The sequence below is a fragment of the Brassica napus genome, chromosome C6 (assembly GCF_020379485.1).
Source record: "Brassica napus cultivar Da-Ae chromosome C6, Da-Ae, whole genome shotgun sequence".
NCBI classification, from domain to species: domain Eukaryota; kingdom Viridiplantae; phylum Streptophyta; class Magnoliopsida; order Brassicales; family Brassicaceae; genus Brassica; species Brassica napus.
Window position 1 is genome coordinate 43,043,021 of NC_063449.1, and position 16,206 is coordinate 43,059,226.

The 16,206-nt window shown below is 34.8% G+C and overlaps 3 protein-coding genes and 1 pseudogene across 3 annotated transcripts; all 4 read right to left on the reverse strand.

The window, feature by feature from the left end:
* Positions 1-1,392: 1,392 nt before the first annotated feature.
* On the reverse strand, positions 1,393-4,478 carry LOC111198277 (MLP-like protein 31). The gene is made up of 2 exons (XM_022704905.2): positions 4,188-4,478; positions 1,393-2,031 (listed from the first exon to the last, which is right to left on the reverse strand). Exons 1-2 carry the CDS (start codon positions 4,423-4,425, stop codon positions 1,754-1,756), a joined length of 516 nt encoding a protein of 171 aa, XP_022560626.2. The 5' UTR covers positions 4,426-4,478; the 3' UTR covers positions 1,393-1,753.
* A 4,732-nt stretch (positions 4,479-9,210) lies between these two features.
* LOC125589094 lies at positions 9,211-10,170 on the reverse strand. Its single transcript, XM_048761327.1, has one exon. The coding sequence runs from the start codon at positions 10,168-10,170 to the stop codon at positions 9,211-9,213; it is 960 nt and encodes a 319-aa protein (XP_048617284.1).
* Positions 10,171-11,605: 1,435 nt separating this feature from the next.
* Positions 11,606-12,966, reverse strand: LOC125589096 (annotated as a pseudogene).
* A 1,832-nt stretch (positions 12,967-14,798) lies between these two features.
* Positions 14,799-15,801, reverse strand: LOC106405447 (MLP-like protein 43). Its single transcript, XM_013845990.3, has 2 exons — positions 15,525-15,801; positions 14,799-15,343 (listed from the first exon to the last, which is right to left on the reverse strand). Exons 1-2 carry the CDS (start codon positions 15,724-15,726, stop codon positions 15,066-15,068), a joined length of 480 nt encoding a protein of 159 aa, XP_013701444.2. The 5' UTR covers positions 15,727-15,801; the 3' UTR covers positions 14,799-15,065.
* Positions 15,802-16,206: the final 405 nt, after the last annotated feature.

The following is a 16,206-nucleotide window of genomic DNA, read 5'->3' on the forward strand; positions in this document are numbered from 1 at the left end:
ATGTAAAACTATATTTTATGCTACATGTCATCTTTCGGGAGAAATTTTTTTCGCTGATGTGGACACCCCATGGAGCCTCAAAAGGTCCCTTTTATTAGTAGAGATGTAATATTTCCATTTTTATGTTGTATGTTTACATATATTTATTATTTTCGAAATTATATATAATGTTTTTTGTTTTTTTTATAAAACGGTAATGTTACATTATGGAGATAAGCCGCCTTTTTTTTAAGTGAAAAATGGTAATCTTACGTATGTTTAATATAGTTTTTCTATTTTTTATGATGTATGTGTACATATTATTTATTATTTTCGAAAATTAATAATATTAAAATGTAAAACTATATTTTATGCCACGTGTCATCTTTCGGGAGAATTTGTTTTCGCTGATGTGGACGCTTTATAGAGCCTCAAAAGGTCCCTTTTATTAGTAGAGATTCACATATAGAAATTAACCATTACGCAAAGAAAAAACAGTGAATTATTTGCGTTGTTTGTATATGAAATTTCTGATGAGGTATCTAATATATTACAAAGGAATAAAGAATCCCGCGTGCGGGTAAGTGTATTTGATTTGGAAATGCGTTTATAAACACTCCCCAAGTTCGAAGGAATCCTAGTAGTACTAGCAACAAAGATAATTGCACGTTGGAAAGCAGGGAATGGGGTTTGTCCACAATAGGTTCCTCCAAATCGGTGCTAAAACCAGGCTCGTTTTTGACAGCCGGATAAAAGAACAGGGTTCTGATACCAACTAATGAAAGAGAATGATAAAACTAGAGATCTATTGATTTTGAAAATACTCTAGAAAGCTAGAATAGTAATAACAATTATTTGTTTAGTGTAAGAATTCTCGAATAAAAGTTTCTTAGCCCTTGAGACTATTTATATGTAAACATAAAAATTATAAGAGCATCTTTATCGCTCAAAAGTGAGCGTTTCTTAGGGGGGCCTACGAATGTGGAAAAAATCGTGTTATATGGGCAAAATAATAGACGTGTGTTGTGTTTTTTTTGCACTATTCGCAGGTTCCACCGACATGTGGCGGTCTGCGATTGGTGCGTTTTTTAATTTTTTTTTAATCAGAAAAAAAAAATTAAGAAACTCTTAATGGGGTTTAGAGATAAAGATGCTCTAAAACCCTAATCCTAATTAAAATAAAAACTATTAAAATAAAAATAAAATAAATAAATAGTAATTATCCTAATTTTAAGCTGCATCAAGGGCCCAGTTTTAAAAGTCGGTGGGCTGAGTTTTCTCTGTAGGGCTGACTCACTAATGGAATTAGTCGGAAGTCTCTCCACTGAACAGAAGCTATGGAAGGGATTAGACAAGTTACATTTTATGGTTTTCTAACTTTGTAAGGACGTGTGTGTATTTGTGTATACATAAGAGTTTTGATCTTGCCAAGACATCACAAAACCAGTCCAACAAAAAGACAATAACCTGGTGATAAAAATAAATAAACATAACATCATTTTCAGTGGAAAATCTCTCAAAATATATGATTCATATGATATTAACATAATTATTTTTTTCTTATAATTTATCTACAAACATATATCACAAACTTTTATTAAGACTAAACATAACATATCCACACATTTAGAATACAACACCTATATTATTATATCACCGATCTGTTTAGGACACGACTCCTTATTTATTGTACTTTTATAGACTAAAACACACATATGCTTCATTGCACACATATATGGATAGGGTAGATACTACAACTAAAGAACACTCTTCTCTAGTCCTCATTCAGGAGATGTTCATCTATCTCTTTGGAAACTTGAACACAGAACTCAATGAAAGTCTCAGGGTGAGCCACTCTCTCGTCAATTTTCTCATACTCAACGTGCCAGTGCACTGTACTCCCAGGTCCTCCCTGTTTAGGAGTCGCCTGGATGGTGATGACAAAGCTCTTATACTCTTTTAATAAATCTCCCTCTATCACCCTAAAAGTGATCAAATTTTTCTCCGGCTCCACTGCCTCAATCCTTTCTTTCGCTACCTTTGCCTCCCCATCTGCACCAAATAAATATTAATATATGTTTCGGTTTTGACTCTGGGAATCGTTATGACTTTTAGTTCCTGAACATACTATAAGAAGGTACATGTAATTCAATCGAATGATGGTAGACAAATGGTGAGTATTTAACAGTAATTGCCATACCATCTATCTATCTATATATATAAAGTAGACTTTTCTCTCTTCTTATGACATGTGGAAGGGGGGTTTGTTGACATGTGTCCACTTTTTTGTTTTTTTACATTTTATATCATTCTTCTTTTAGATTATTGCATGGTTCACTATTTTTTAATTATACACTATCTAATCCTTCTCACACTAACCATCATCATTTGAAGTTTGATAATCTATTTTAATCTATTTTATTGTTCAAAAAATTGCAAAACGAATAAAGAAATAAGTAAAAAAATATAAATGTATTTTAAATATTCAATTTATTCACAGCTAAAAATAACATAAACTTTCGCGATTTTATTATTTTCTATTATTTCATTTATAACTATATATTTATCTTAATATTAACCAAACTAAAACATAACATAATCTAAACATAAAACCTCAGAGAGAAAAAAATGTCAAAGTAATACTAACTCAATAAAGGTCCAGAACTCAAAGGCGATCAAGAACGAAAACTAACTTACCCCACTTTATCATAGAGTGTCTTGGCCAGAACAATCAAAAGTCAGTAAAATGTAGAAAGATAATCTTGAGATAAAACAATCTCTCAAACACAAATGAGCGTGATCAATGACCAATGCAAAGAATCAAGAAAGCAGGTTAGAGGAAGAATAATCAACAGAAGGCCAAAATCACCACGAAGCATGAAGAGACATACATAACGAACGATAAGCACAACCACCAGCTAAGAGGTAAGAAGCACCTCACAAACTAAACAAGCACAAACAAGACGCCTATGCCGGTGAAGAACCACAAAGCTCGGGATAGAAGGGACCAAAGCTCCAAGAGACTAATACCGCACACTTATACTAAGGGGAGCAAAGGAAGAAGAGAACAACATGAGTGAGGGAGAACGAAAGCCAACCCCGAGAAACATGAGCCCAGACTTGAGACCAGAAACAATCTTCCAAATCTACAGAGCATACTCGGAGGAGAACATTATCCAAACCTGGAGTGGCAAATATAGCGAAAGAGAGAGTCACAGAGACGCAAGCAACGATGAAAGTTGCAACGAGATGAGGGAACATAAATGGAAGGGTAGACAAAACAAAATCATCGTGGAGCCGTCCTCGAGCTATAGAAGTCAAATCACCAAAAACCATATCTTGAAAACCAAGACGACAAGGGAGTATCAATGGTAAGCTAACGACGAGTAAAACAACTTTAAAAACGACTAAACTCTGACCCAACCCAAAGAGATGCAGTTCATAACATCAACTAAAATCTAAGGAAGAAGAGGAAAATCCTATATTGAATGGAGCAGCCTAAAACAACGCTAGAAACAACCGCACAACTGGGAACTCCTAAACCCGATTTACAACAAATACCAGAAATCTCAAGGTGAAGAAGGCGATAAAGAACAATAGCATGAGGTGAATCTTTTTCGGTGATGATGAGAAACACCGCATACCTGAAAGGTAAACAAAATACATAGATGTTGAAGGCTCAATTTCAAAATATGGGAAAATGACAAAAACATCTTGAAAGTTATAATGTTCAAAAATATGAAAAAAATAAAAAATAATTTTGATGCTGAAACCGTTAATCTTAGAATCAACAAATGCATAAATGCAAATTTAAGTTATTGAAATTCAATATATTTTTACATTAGATGCTCGCTTCACTACTATACTGAAAAAAACACATTATTGAAAAAACAAAGATAAAATATATTAACATATCACTATTACTACTAAATAACACAATAAAAACACCAAATAACGTTCTTAACAAATAAAAGTGATCATCTAATTACATTATCCAAAAAAATCATACTTTTAACAACAATAGAACAATATTCCGCGCGAAGCGCGGACACCCCTCTAGTATATAATATACATATGAGTTTTGTTAAGTTTATAGGTTTCAACTCATAACCAATTAGCAATAACTGGATTTGTCTATTATTTTCTAACAAGAATTAATAGTATATAGTATTGTATGATATAATCAATAAAGTGTAACTTCGACTTGCCATGAACATAATTCCAAAAGATGATAGAACCAACTTTTCCCCATTCGCCTTCGTGCAGATCACAACTCCGAATATTGCCTGGAGATGCTTTGGAGACATGGTGTGGTCTACCAGCAAACATGTGATGGAACTTCCCAGCAGAGGCCTTGATGTCAACATCAACCTCAAGCTTCCCAACCAAACTTGACACTTCTGTCTTCCTCATATTATGTGCAGCCCCGGCCATTTTTGTCGCCATTTTTATCTCCCGTTGATATTTTCTTGAGAACTAAAAGGATTTTGAGAGAGGATGAGTTCCTTTTGAGTTCTTTAGCCTCTTTTTGTAGAGGAGTGAGTGAGGTAACGGTTTCAGAAAAGACAAAATGTTTATTAATTGCTATTTTGTATCCCTTGTGATCATGACCCGATCATACTGAATTTCTGTAAATGGATCAGGATTATTTAACGTTGTACATAAGAATTATCGCTCAATACCACACAGTTGATCACGTCTACTGTTTTAAAATTTTCGTTTTGAAGTATTTCTTATTGGCAGGTAGTGTTAATAATACACACTTTATATTCTCGAAATAAATATTTTTCCGATGAAAATTTCATAAAATTTATAAATACTTTGAAATGATCCTAAATAGAACTGTCGTTTGTTAATGAAGACACGTTTGTTCATATGCAAATGAAAAAATATGTTATCAACAATGTTATCAGATAGAGATATGTTTAAAATCAATTTTTAAGTTCGGGTTATTGGCATCAAGACCGTAAAATGCGGAAATATCCCCAACACATACAAACACATGTAACGTAGTTTTTTATCAACAAAAGAGGGATACAATGACGTCGTGAGATGTTATTTGTCTATAAATGTAATATAATAATGTAAAGGTAAAATAGTAAAAATCTCATTTTTGTCAACATATAAAAAATCTGTTATAAAAGAACTGAAATTTTATTATATCGAAGGAATTTAAATAAGGGCAAAATTTTATACCCGTACGAAGAAGATAACACTGATAAAAAGAGAAAATGTGTTATTAAAGGAGAAGGGATGGTGTAATCGTGTTTTTACAAATGATCGAAAACTCCGTATTTATAGAAGAAAAATTACTGTGCAAATAGTGACAGTGGGACCCACATCTTTAATTATTTCAACATTTTCGGCGTTGGAAATGTCTGACTTTCATAACACTCCCCCTTGGGGACCGGTGTCACTCTCCGCTCTCGCTTAACGTCTTTGTTGCCTCGTTAAAAACCTTTCTAAGAAAACCCAATGGGAAAAACCATAGTAAGGTAAAAAGAGTACAACTACGTAAGCTCCCCCTCGAATGAGCAGTCATAGATCCTTCTGATGACGCATTTCAATGTTACGAACATGTTTTCTGAATATCGAAGTCGGAAGTGATTTTGTGAAGAGGTCAGCTGCATTGTCGCATGATTGGACATATCTTACTTCAATCTCTTTCTTTTTCACGAGCTCTTGAGTGTATGAGAAGAACTTCGGATGAATATGCTTCGTTCTATCGCTTTTGATATATCCTTCCTTCGTTTGAGCAACACATGCCGCGTTATCTTCATATAGAATAGTTGGCTCCGTATTTTCGCCAATCCCGCTGCTTGAACAGATGTGTCGGCTCATTGATCTCAGCCATACACATTCTCTACTTGCTTCATGGAGTGCAATGATCTCAGCATGATTTGAAGAAGTAGCCACGAGCGTTTGTTTCTGGGAACGCCAAGATATAGCAGTGCCTCCGATCGTAAAAACGTATCCTGTTTGCGATCGGGCTTTGTGTGGATCTGAAAGATATCCTGCATCTGCAAAACCAACCATTTGACCTTTTGAACTTTTAGGATAAAATAAGCCCAAATCAATGGTCCCTTGGAGGTAACGAAAAACATGTTTAATCCCATTCCAATGTCTTCGAGTTGGAGATGAGCTGAATCTTGCCAAAAGATTCACAGCAAATGATATATCAGGCCGTGTACAATTTGCAAGGTACATCAGCGCTCCAATTGCACTTAGATATGGTACTTCTGGACCAAGTATCTCTTCTTTCTCCTCAGGTGGTCTAAATGGATCACTTTCAATATTAAGTGACCTAACGACCATCGGGGTGCTAAGAGGAGTTGATTTATCCATGTTAAATCGTTTCAACACTCTTTTAGTGTATGTGGATTGATGCACAAATATACCATTTTGTGAATGTTCTATTTGTAGGCCAAGACAATACTGTGTCTGTCCAAGATCTTTCATCTCAAATTCTCCTTTGAGATAGTCTGATGCCTTTTGTATTTCCTTTTGAGTTCCGATGATGTTAAGATCATCAACATATACCGCGATTATTACAAATCCGGATATTGTTTTCTTGATGAAAACACATGGGCATATAGGATCATTCACATATCCTTCTTTTGTTAAATGATCACTGAGACGATTATACCACATACGTCCAGATTGCTTTAACCCATATAATGATCTTTGCAATTTTATTGCACATACATCTTTAGGTTTGGAACTTAATGCTTCTGGCATTTTAAATCCATCAGGAACTTTCATGTAGATATCAGTATCTAATGATCCATATAGATAAGCTGTAACAACATCCATGAGACGCATCTCTAGATTTTTATCAGCTGCTAGACTCATCAAGAATCTAAATGTAATGGCATCCATAACTGGAGAATACGTTTCTTCATAATCGATTCCAGGTCTTTGAGAAAAACCTTGAGCCACTAGACGAGCTTTGTATCTCGTAATCTCATTTTTCTCATTTCGCTTTCGAACGAAAACCCATTTGTACCCAACTGGTCTCACATCTGCAGGTGTGAGCACAATAGATCCAAATACTTTTCGTTTATTAAGCGAATCAAGTTCAGCTTGTATTGCATTTTTCCATTGTTCCCAATCATGTCTCTTTTGACATTCATAGACAGATTTTGGTTCTGGATCATCGATTTCTTCATTTATTTCACTTGACACAATATATGAGAAAGCATCATCAAGGTCATTTTGTTTATTTCTATTCCATATCCTTTTATTATGGATGTAATTAATAGAAATCTCATGATTATCTTTCGATTCATGATGCTCTGATTCATCAGAATCCTTATCATTTATTTCTTCCAAAATATTTTCTGCTATTTTGGGTGCATCATATATTTCAGCTTTCTTCTGTTTCCTAGGATTCTTATCCTTAGAACCAACAGGTCTACCACGCTTCAGGCGTGTTTTTGGCTCTCGTGTGTCATCCTCCTTTTCTTGTTCATTTGGCATTTTGATACGAGCAGGAGCATTTGCAGCTGGTATATGAGATTTAGTTACCGTCTTGGTATCTACAAATGCATCAGGTAGCTGGTTAGCTATACTCTGTAAATGCATAATTCGTCGAACTTCTAGTTCTGACTCTTTAGTAGGAGGATCAAGATATAACAATGATGGTACACTCCATTTTATATCACTTCCAACATTTTTGTTTTCTCCCCCTAGAACTGGGAATACATTTTCGTCAAAATGACAATCAGCAAAACGTGCTGTAAAGACGTCACCAGTCTGTGGTTCTAGGTATCTTATAATTGATGGGGAATCAAAACCAACATATATTTCCAATCTTCTTTGTGGTCCCATCTTTGTACGTTGTGGTGGTGCTACAGGCACATATACCGCACAACCAAAGATTCTAAAGTGGGAAATGTTTGGTTCTCGACCAAACGCTAACTGTAGTGGGGAATACTTATGGTATGCACTCGGTCTGATCCGAATGAGTGCTTCTGCATGCAAAATGGCATGTCCCCATACAGAGGTTGGAAGTTTTGATCTCATGATCAATGGTCTTGCAATCAATTGCAGACGCTTAATTAAAGATTCAGCCAAACCATTTTGCGTATGAACATGAGCAACCGAATGTTCAACTTCAATTCCCATTACCATACAATAGTCATTGAATGCTTGGGATGTGAATTCACCAGCGTTGTCTAGTCTAACTCTTTTAATAGTATAATCAGGAAACTGTGCTCGCAGTTTGATTATCTGAGTTAGAAATCTCGCAAATGCCACATTTCGAGATGATAATAGACAAACGTGTGACCATCTACTGGATGCGTCAATTAATACCATAAAATAGTGGAATGGTCCACAAGGTGGGTGTATAGGTCCACATATATCGCCTTGAATTCTTTCAAGGAACTTTGGTGATTCTTTATCGATTTTGGTTGGCGATGGCCTTACGATCAATTTTCCTAGAGAACATGCAACACATGTCATTTTATTCCCTTGAGAAATCTCCTGGATTTTCAGTGGATGACCATGTGAACTTTCTATGATTTTACGCATCATTGTAGTTCCTGGGTGGCCAAGGCGATCATGCCATAACGTGAACTCTTCTGGGTTCCGTTCTACTACAAGATTTGATTCGATCTCATCGATATAAGTATGATGTAACCCCGAAGGAAGCTCTGGAAACTTTTCCAATATGTGTTTTCTGCCACATTTCTCAGAAGTTACATACATGTATTTCTTTCCATCCTCAGTTGCAGACTGAGTATCATATCCGTGAAGATATATGTCTTTAAAACTCAACAAATTCCTTTTAGAACTTGGAGAATATAGAGCATTATTTATGGAAAATTTTGTTCCATTCGGTAAAGTAAAGTTTGCTTTACCAGTTCCTTCAATCACGTCTGCAGGACCTGATATTGTATTGACGACAATTCTTGTTGGTTTTATATCAGAGAAATATCTCTTTTGTCTCAGAATAGTGTGCGTTGTTCCACTATCTGGTATGCATATTTCACGAATCCGTTTCTTGGATTTTGCTTCATTACCATTCTGATCCATTTCTGAAATTGTCATAAATATAAAAGGAAACATAAAATTCATTCATATAAGGAAAACACAATAATTATACATTAAGGTGATGTTAAAACATCATTATTTGTTTAAAACAAGAAATGTAATAATTATACATGGTAATACTGAAAACTATTCAATACTCTTATCATAGGCATTTCGATTCTCTTCAGGAGTAATCTAGTCCAGCTCATTAGCGAAGTCGGAGGATTCAAGGTATGAAGTCCCTTCAACATTTTCTGTGAGGTTCACCTCTTTAGCCTTTCCTTTTATGGACTCTTGATATAACTTGCACAAATGTGGGGGAGTACGACAGGTACGGGACCAATGTCCCTTACATCCACATCTGTAACATACAGTCTCACTTTTCTTTGTGGTATCCTCTTCGGTTTCTTTGCCTTTAGGAGGTTGTTCAGATCTAACCCATTTGTTAGATCTAATACTTTTAGGATAGTAAGGCTTTCCACGTTTGTTGTTGAAACGCCGACCACGACCTCGGTTGGTCTGGTTTCTCCTTCCCGAATATTCTACCGCCGTAGCATTCACTTCGGGAAATGCCTTGGCTCCCGTAGGTCGGGAATTATGGTTTTTGATTAGTAACTCATCGTTCTTTTCAGCCAACATGAGTGTTACCATCAATTCAGAAAATTTGGTGTACCCACATTTTCTGTAAATTCGGGATAAGACGTTGTGTTCTTTGTGGAAAGTATTATATGTCTTGTCAAGCATTTCTGCTTCGGTGACAGGGTTACCACAATATTTTAATTGTGCAACTATCCTCAAGATAGTGGAATTGTAATCTCTAACCCTTTGGAAATCCTGAAACCTCAGGGTTTTCCACTCTTCAAGAGCGTGAGGGAGATTGATTTCCTTTTGATTATCGAACCTATCTTTCAAGGCTTGCCATAGTACGGCTGGGTCCTCAACGTCTCCATAGTCGTGAGTTAGATTCTCATCTAAATGCTTCTTCAGGAAGATAATCGCTTCGGCTATATGCTCGGGTGGCGATTTGTTACCGACTTCTATCGCTTCGGTTATCTTTTTTATTACAAGATAAGGTTTCACATTTGTGACCCATCTGACATAATTTTCGCCGGTTACTTTCAGAGCCGGGAACTGGAGTTTCTCGATGTTTGCCATTTGTATTTCTAAAACACAAAATAATAATTTTATTAGAACTTCATAATTTAAAAACCGTTTACATTAATCATACAAACAATTACAAGGAGAAGCGATGTAAAGAAAATTAAACCGATATTCATCTTAAATTCACTCGGAGTAAATTCTCCAACGAATAAACCATAAATAGAAACACAAATAAAAATGGCACATTAAAAACAAAAGTGCGCGAATCATCTTTCTTGAAATGGAAAATCGGAGGAGAGCGATTTGAAATTTTTGAGAGAAGATGAAATGTTTTGGATGATGAAATGGAGTGAAAATGAGTTGTATTTATAGGTGAAAAACACTGTTCATAACCGTTGGAGAAAGGGGAAATTTTTGAAAAAATTTCTTTGTGACCGTTGGGGTTAAATCGAGTGCACCAAAAATTAGTCTGAAAATATCGTATTAAACGGTCAATCAAATCTATAAAATTTCATAAAAGTAAAAAATTATGGCAATGAAATATTTATGTTATGACAACAAATCATGCGACGGCTCAGCCGATCAATGCAGAGTAATAAATAAATTATACGGCGGCTCGGCCGACTAATTAATAATAAACAGAATATAAGGCGGCTCAGCCGACCAATAAATAATAAACAGAATATGAGGCGGCTCGGCCGACCAATAAATAATAAACAGAATATGAGGCGGCTCTGCCGACCAATAAATAAATTAAATTACTAGTAAATAATATAGGCGGTATTCCGGCCATTATAACATGATATAAAAAATAGTAGAGGCGGTATACCGACCATTATAACAGGGTATAAATGATACAAATAAATTTTACCGAATCGCAGAGTGATCGTGCTGATAACGTGTTATAAAAGAACTGAAATTTTATTATATCGCAGGAATTTAAATAAGGGCAAAATTTTATACCCGTACGAAGAAGATAACACTGATAAGAAAAGAGGATGTGTTATTAAAGGAGAAGGGATGGTGTAATCGTGTTTTTACAAATGATCGAAAACTCCGTATTTATAGAAGAAAAATTACTATGCAAATAGTGACAGTGGGATCCACATCTTTAATTATTTCAACATTTTCGGCGTTGGAAATATCTGAATTTCATAACAAAATCTAATTTATCACTAGAATTTCACTATTTTCGTAGGTTTTTTATGATTAGACGTTTGCAAGAACATCTTTGTTTCAAGTATTTCATTTTAATTTTCTTAAAGTGGAAAATCAAAAAAACTATTGTGTGGATCTCTCAAAGTACTAGGAAAAAATGAGGAACTTTTGTGTGGTGTTCAAGTATTCGAGGGACCCACATATATTTTTTGAACTTGACAAAACTACAATCTTATAGTATATCAACATGTATAATTAATCTATAAGCTTCATTTGTTATTCCTCGGTTGCAGTCCTTTCCTACTTCAACAAATCACGAAAGAATGCTTAATTTATTTATTAAACATATATGATTTTATTATAAACAATCAGTTCATACATTAATTTTGAGTAGCTTCATAGCTGATGCTGCTACACTTAGCTTCTCAAACATAACAACTTCCAAACACTCATGACACACATATCTCTTGACAAACTCGGACAAGGCGGCTCCTGAGTCCTTATTCATTTCAAATTTAGAGACTGAACTTTAAGGCAAACACACCAATAGAAGTATGGATATGATTGAAACAAGAGAATTCTTCCTCTATTCTTCGGACATGAGATGTGCATCGATCTCTTTGGAGACCTCTACGGCAAACTGGAGGAGAGTCTCAGGGTGTGAGCCACCTCCTCGTTAATTTTCTCGTACTCAAAGTGCCAATGTAAAATGCTTCCAGGTTCTCCTTCCTTAGACTTGAAAGGTGACCATGAAACTCTTGTACTCGTTCATTAAATCACCCTCTAACACCCTGTACGTGGCCCGATTGTTCTCCGGGTCTATTGACTCGATCCTCTCTTTCATTACTTTTGCCTCCCCATCTGACCATATATAACACATTGACACATAATTATCGGTTTGAGATTGTTAGAAATCTTATATCTGAACAAGATCAGACATAATATAATGTGTAAAATAATATATATGAATGGATCAATCCACCCGTTTCAAATTTGTTTCCTTCAAAAGTGGATATATTTTAATATAGATTCGCTATGAATGTATTCACATAACTAGATAATTATAACGCTGACTTGCCATGAAAGTAATTCCAGGTCACGATAGAACCAACTTGGCCTATCTCGCCTTCATGCAGCTCACAGCTCTGAATGAAGGATGGAGATGCATCGGGCATGTGGTGCTTTTTTCCCGACAAGCATGTCATGCAACTTCTCCGGCGTAGATTTTACCTCCACGGTTGTCTCAATGATCCCGACCAAACTTGATGCTTCTTCTGCCATTCTTGATCTTTCGATAATTTGCAAATGTGTCTTTAGGGTTTAGCGTTTTGAGAATGAATGTGTTCCCTTCTAAGCTCTTCACACCCCCTTTAAATAGAAGAACGAATGAAGCGAGAAATACACTGGAATTTATTTTATACTTTATAATTTTGATTGGTTCTTTCTTCTCTTTGATCACGTTGACCCATCTGGCGCTAATTGATAAGACTGGATTATAAGATAATTTATAAAAAAAAAACTGTAAACGGTAAAGCTATATAAAATACATTCGTAGCTCGTGTCATACATAATATTTTGAATAAGTATTATTAGTGGGAAAGCAGTCAGTTTCGTGAGTCTTAAGAAAATAAGATAAAACGATGTGGGTTTAGGGTTTCATAAATCATGGACCATATTGGTTAACTAAGGGATTACGTAGTGCAACCATCGGTTTGCATCTACGATATACACTGTTTGTGTCAATTTAATTTAGACATAAATCATAATTCGGAGCTTGGAAGAGTACTTTGAAGAGGACCTAAGAATGGTATAGCGTGGATGTGACTGAAACTATACTTAAAAAAAAAAAGAAATCATTCAAGTTATTCGATGACTCAGTTCATTTCAGTTTTAAATTGATAAATTTCTTGAAAAGTTCTTACTCCGAAAATATAAAGAATTTTTTTGTCCATAAAGAATTCATATATCTGGATAATCCCTAAATGATCTTCCTTCTGTCAATCCTACAAGATCATATCTTTTGTAAAGGGGTACACGTTATTACATAATTTCAAAAGATAAATAAGCATTATTATAAATTGAGAAAGATTGTTTATCCCGCAGCTGTATCTCTTTAAAAGGAACAGAAACCATTTTTTGGGTCAAAATTCAGAATTTAAAATATCTCCCATTCTGTCTATAGTAAGGTCCAAATTTTGTTTTTAATATGTTTGTTCACTAACCAATAGGTCATAGCTGTTTTGACTTTTGATCAAATATATACATCAATCGTCATTATTGTAATTATAAAATTATATATGTTTGGTATGACATAAAATAATGTCTACTAGGCAACGTGTAGTTTGAAAAAGTTTGATAAAGTCACAATCGGATATTGATTTTAGTTAATCAATTTTGTAAAGTCTATGGAGAATTTGATACTAATCAAAGCACAATATATTTTTTGTTCATTTTGATTAAGCCTAATTTTGATGGATCATGTTTTAGTTTATATGAGGGTACTAGAGATTTTATGCTCAGGTATAGAAACTTCAAAATATCAATTATAGAGTCACTTAGATATGGTGTGCGTTGTATGAGGCTATACTATAGGAATTGATTATGAATAATTTGAGATGTACAAATTTAACTATATGATGTATTTTTTGTGTATGTATCACATGAGAAAACTTATGTTAGTTATAGAATATGCGGTACTGGATATGGAGTAGAGGATAAATGAATGACTGTATTATTTTATGCATCATTGAAAAAGTTGTTGCACTAAAAACATCCAAGGATTCAGATAAGTACATGTGACTAAAAAGTTGCTTGGCTAATTAACCAAATGATTTTAATAAGAACATCTTCATCTCATGTTACTCTCTGACCATCTCAAAGTTAAGCAAATACATTTCTTAACCAAATCATTTCTTACGTCAAACCAATCAAAGTTAGCTAGTTTAGCATTATTAATGTTATTGTTCATAAATTATCAGGACGATCCATCAAAAACCATAATTCACACATGTCTTACATAGAAGCAACCGTTATAAACAAAGCAATAACAATAATTATGCTATACTAGTTAACTTTGATCAATGGCACGGCCGCACGGGTTCGTCAATGGTTTGAACGATAACAGTTTGAGCATTCCTCTAAATTTATTCTCACTTATAAGCATGACTGATTTTAATTTTTCAAATATACTACATAATCCATAAAAGAAACTCCTTCCTACATCCTCAAGTAGATCTAATATGTTAATTAATTAGACTAGACAAAACAACATCTGATAGTATATATTTATTCTATAGGCTTTATATCCTTCATAAAAAAGTTATGTTAATAAAATATAACGGTGGGTGCTATGTTACATAGAGTTTTGTTTGTTAACTTATACTCTCAGTTAATTGTACCTTACAATTGTAAGGTACAACGTAAAGAATAAGGTATCTTTCTTTCTATTCCCGTTCTTCCCGTTTAACTTTCATCACGACTCAGTTGTTATTCCTCGGTCGCAGTCCCTTCTTATCTTCATCAAATCACGAAGCATAATGCTTAATTTATTAATTAAACATATATGCTTTAACAAACATTTCATACATCAATTTCGAGTAGCTTCACAGCTAATGCTGCTACATTTTGCTTCTCCAAAGTAACAACTTCCAAACACTCATGACACACAAATAGAAGTATGGATAATGGGCTCCTCAGTCCTTATTTATAGCACTTTCAAAGACTGAAATTTAAGGCAAAAACACACAAATAGAAGTATGGATATGTAGGATTGAAACAAGAGAAATCTTCCTCTATTCTTCGGAACAGAGATGTGCATCGAGCTCTTTGGAGACCTCGACGGCAAACTGGAGGAGAGTCTCAGGGTGAGCCACCTCCTCATTAATTTTCTCGTACTCAAAGTGCCAATGTACAACACTTCCAGGTTCTCCTTCCTTAGGGGTCACTTGTAAGGTGATCACGAAACTTTTGTACTCGTTCATTACATCACCCTCTAACACCCTGTACGTGACACTATTGTTCTCCGGGTCTATTGACTCGATCCTCTCTTTCATTACTCTTGCCTCCCCATCTGACCACATATTTATAGGTTTGAGATTGTTAGAAATCTTGCATTTGAATAAGATCATATATGTGTATATATGGATCAATCCAGCCGTTTCAAATTGGTTTTGATTCAAAAGTTAGTATATTTTAATATAGATTCGCTATGCATGTATTCATATAACTAGAGAATTATAGCGTTGACTTGCCATGAAAGTAATTCCAGGTTACGACAGAACCAACTTGGCCCATTTCGCCTTCATGCAGCTCACAGCCATGAACGAAGGATGGAGATGCACTGGGAATATGGTCCTTTTTCCCGACAAACATGTCATGCAACTTCTCCGGTGAAGATTTTATCTCCACGGTGGTCTCAATGATCCCGACCAAACTAGATGCTTCTTCCGCCATTCTTGATCTCCCGATAATTTTCAAATGTCTCTTAGATTTTAGAGTTTTGAGGATGAATGTGGATCCCTTCTTAGCTCTTGACCTCCGTTTAAATAGAAGAATGAATGAAGCGAGAAATAGACTGGAAGTTATTTTATCACTAATAATTTTGATTAGTTTTTTTTTTCTCTTGATCACGTTAACCCATCTGGCGCTAATTGATAAGGCTAAATTATTATATAATTAATATAAAAAATGTAAAGGCTAATATATAAAATACCATTCGTAACTCGTGTCACAAAAAGAAAGAATGATTAGTAGAATTAGTGGGAGAGCAGTCAGTTCGCGAGCCTAAAAGAAATAAGATAAAATGATGTGGGTTTAGGGTTTAATAAATCATGAACCATATTGGTTAACTTAAGATAAATGAAATCATTCAAATTTTTCGATGACACGATTCTATTCAGTTTTTTAATTGATAAATTTCTTGAAAAGTTCTTA

What these genes read in the sequence shown, in the direction of transcription:
- LOC111198277 (XM_022704905.2), bottom strand. Translation starts at nt 4,425, where the DNA reads ATGGCGACAAAAATGGCCGGGGCTGCACATAATATGAGGAAGACAGAA. An exon ending in CTTTTGGAATTATGTTCATG is followed by an intron (nt 2,032 to 4,187) that starts GCAAGTCGAAGT and finishes TATTTGGTGCAG; the next exon opens with ATGGGGAGGCAAAGGTAGCG.
- LOC125589094 (XM_048761327.1), bottom strand. Translation starts at nt 10,170, where the DNA reads ATGGCAAACATCGAGAAACTCCAGTTCCCGGCTCTGAAAGTAACCGGC.
- LOC106405447 (XM_013845990.3), bottom strand. Translation starts at nt 15,726, where the DNA reads ATGGCGGAAGAAGCATCTAGTTTGGTCGGGATCATTGAGACCACCGTG. An exon ending in AACCTGGAATTACTTTCATG is followed by an intron (nt 15,344 to 15,524) that starts GCAAGTCAACGC and finishes ATATGTGGTCAG; the next exon opens with ATGGGGAGGCAAGAGTAATG.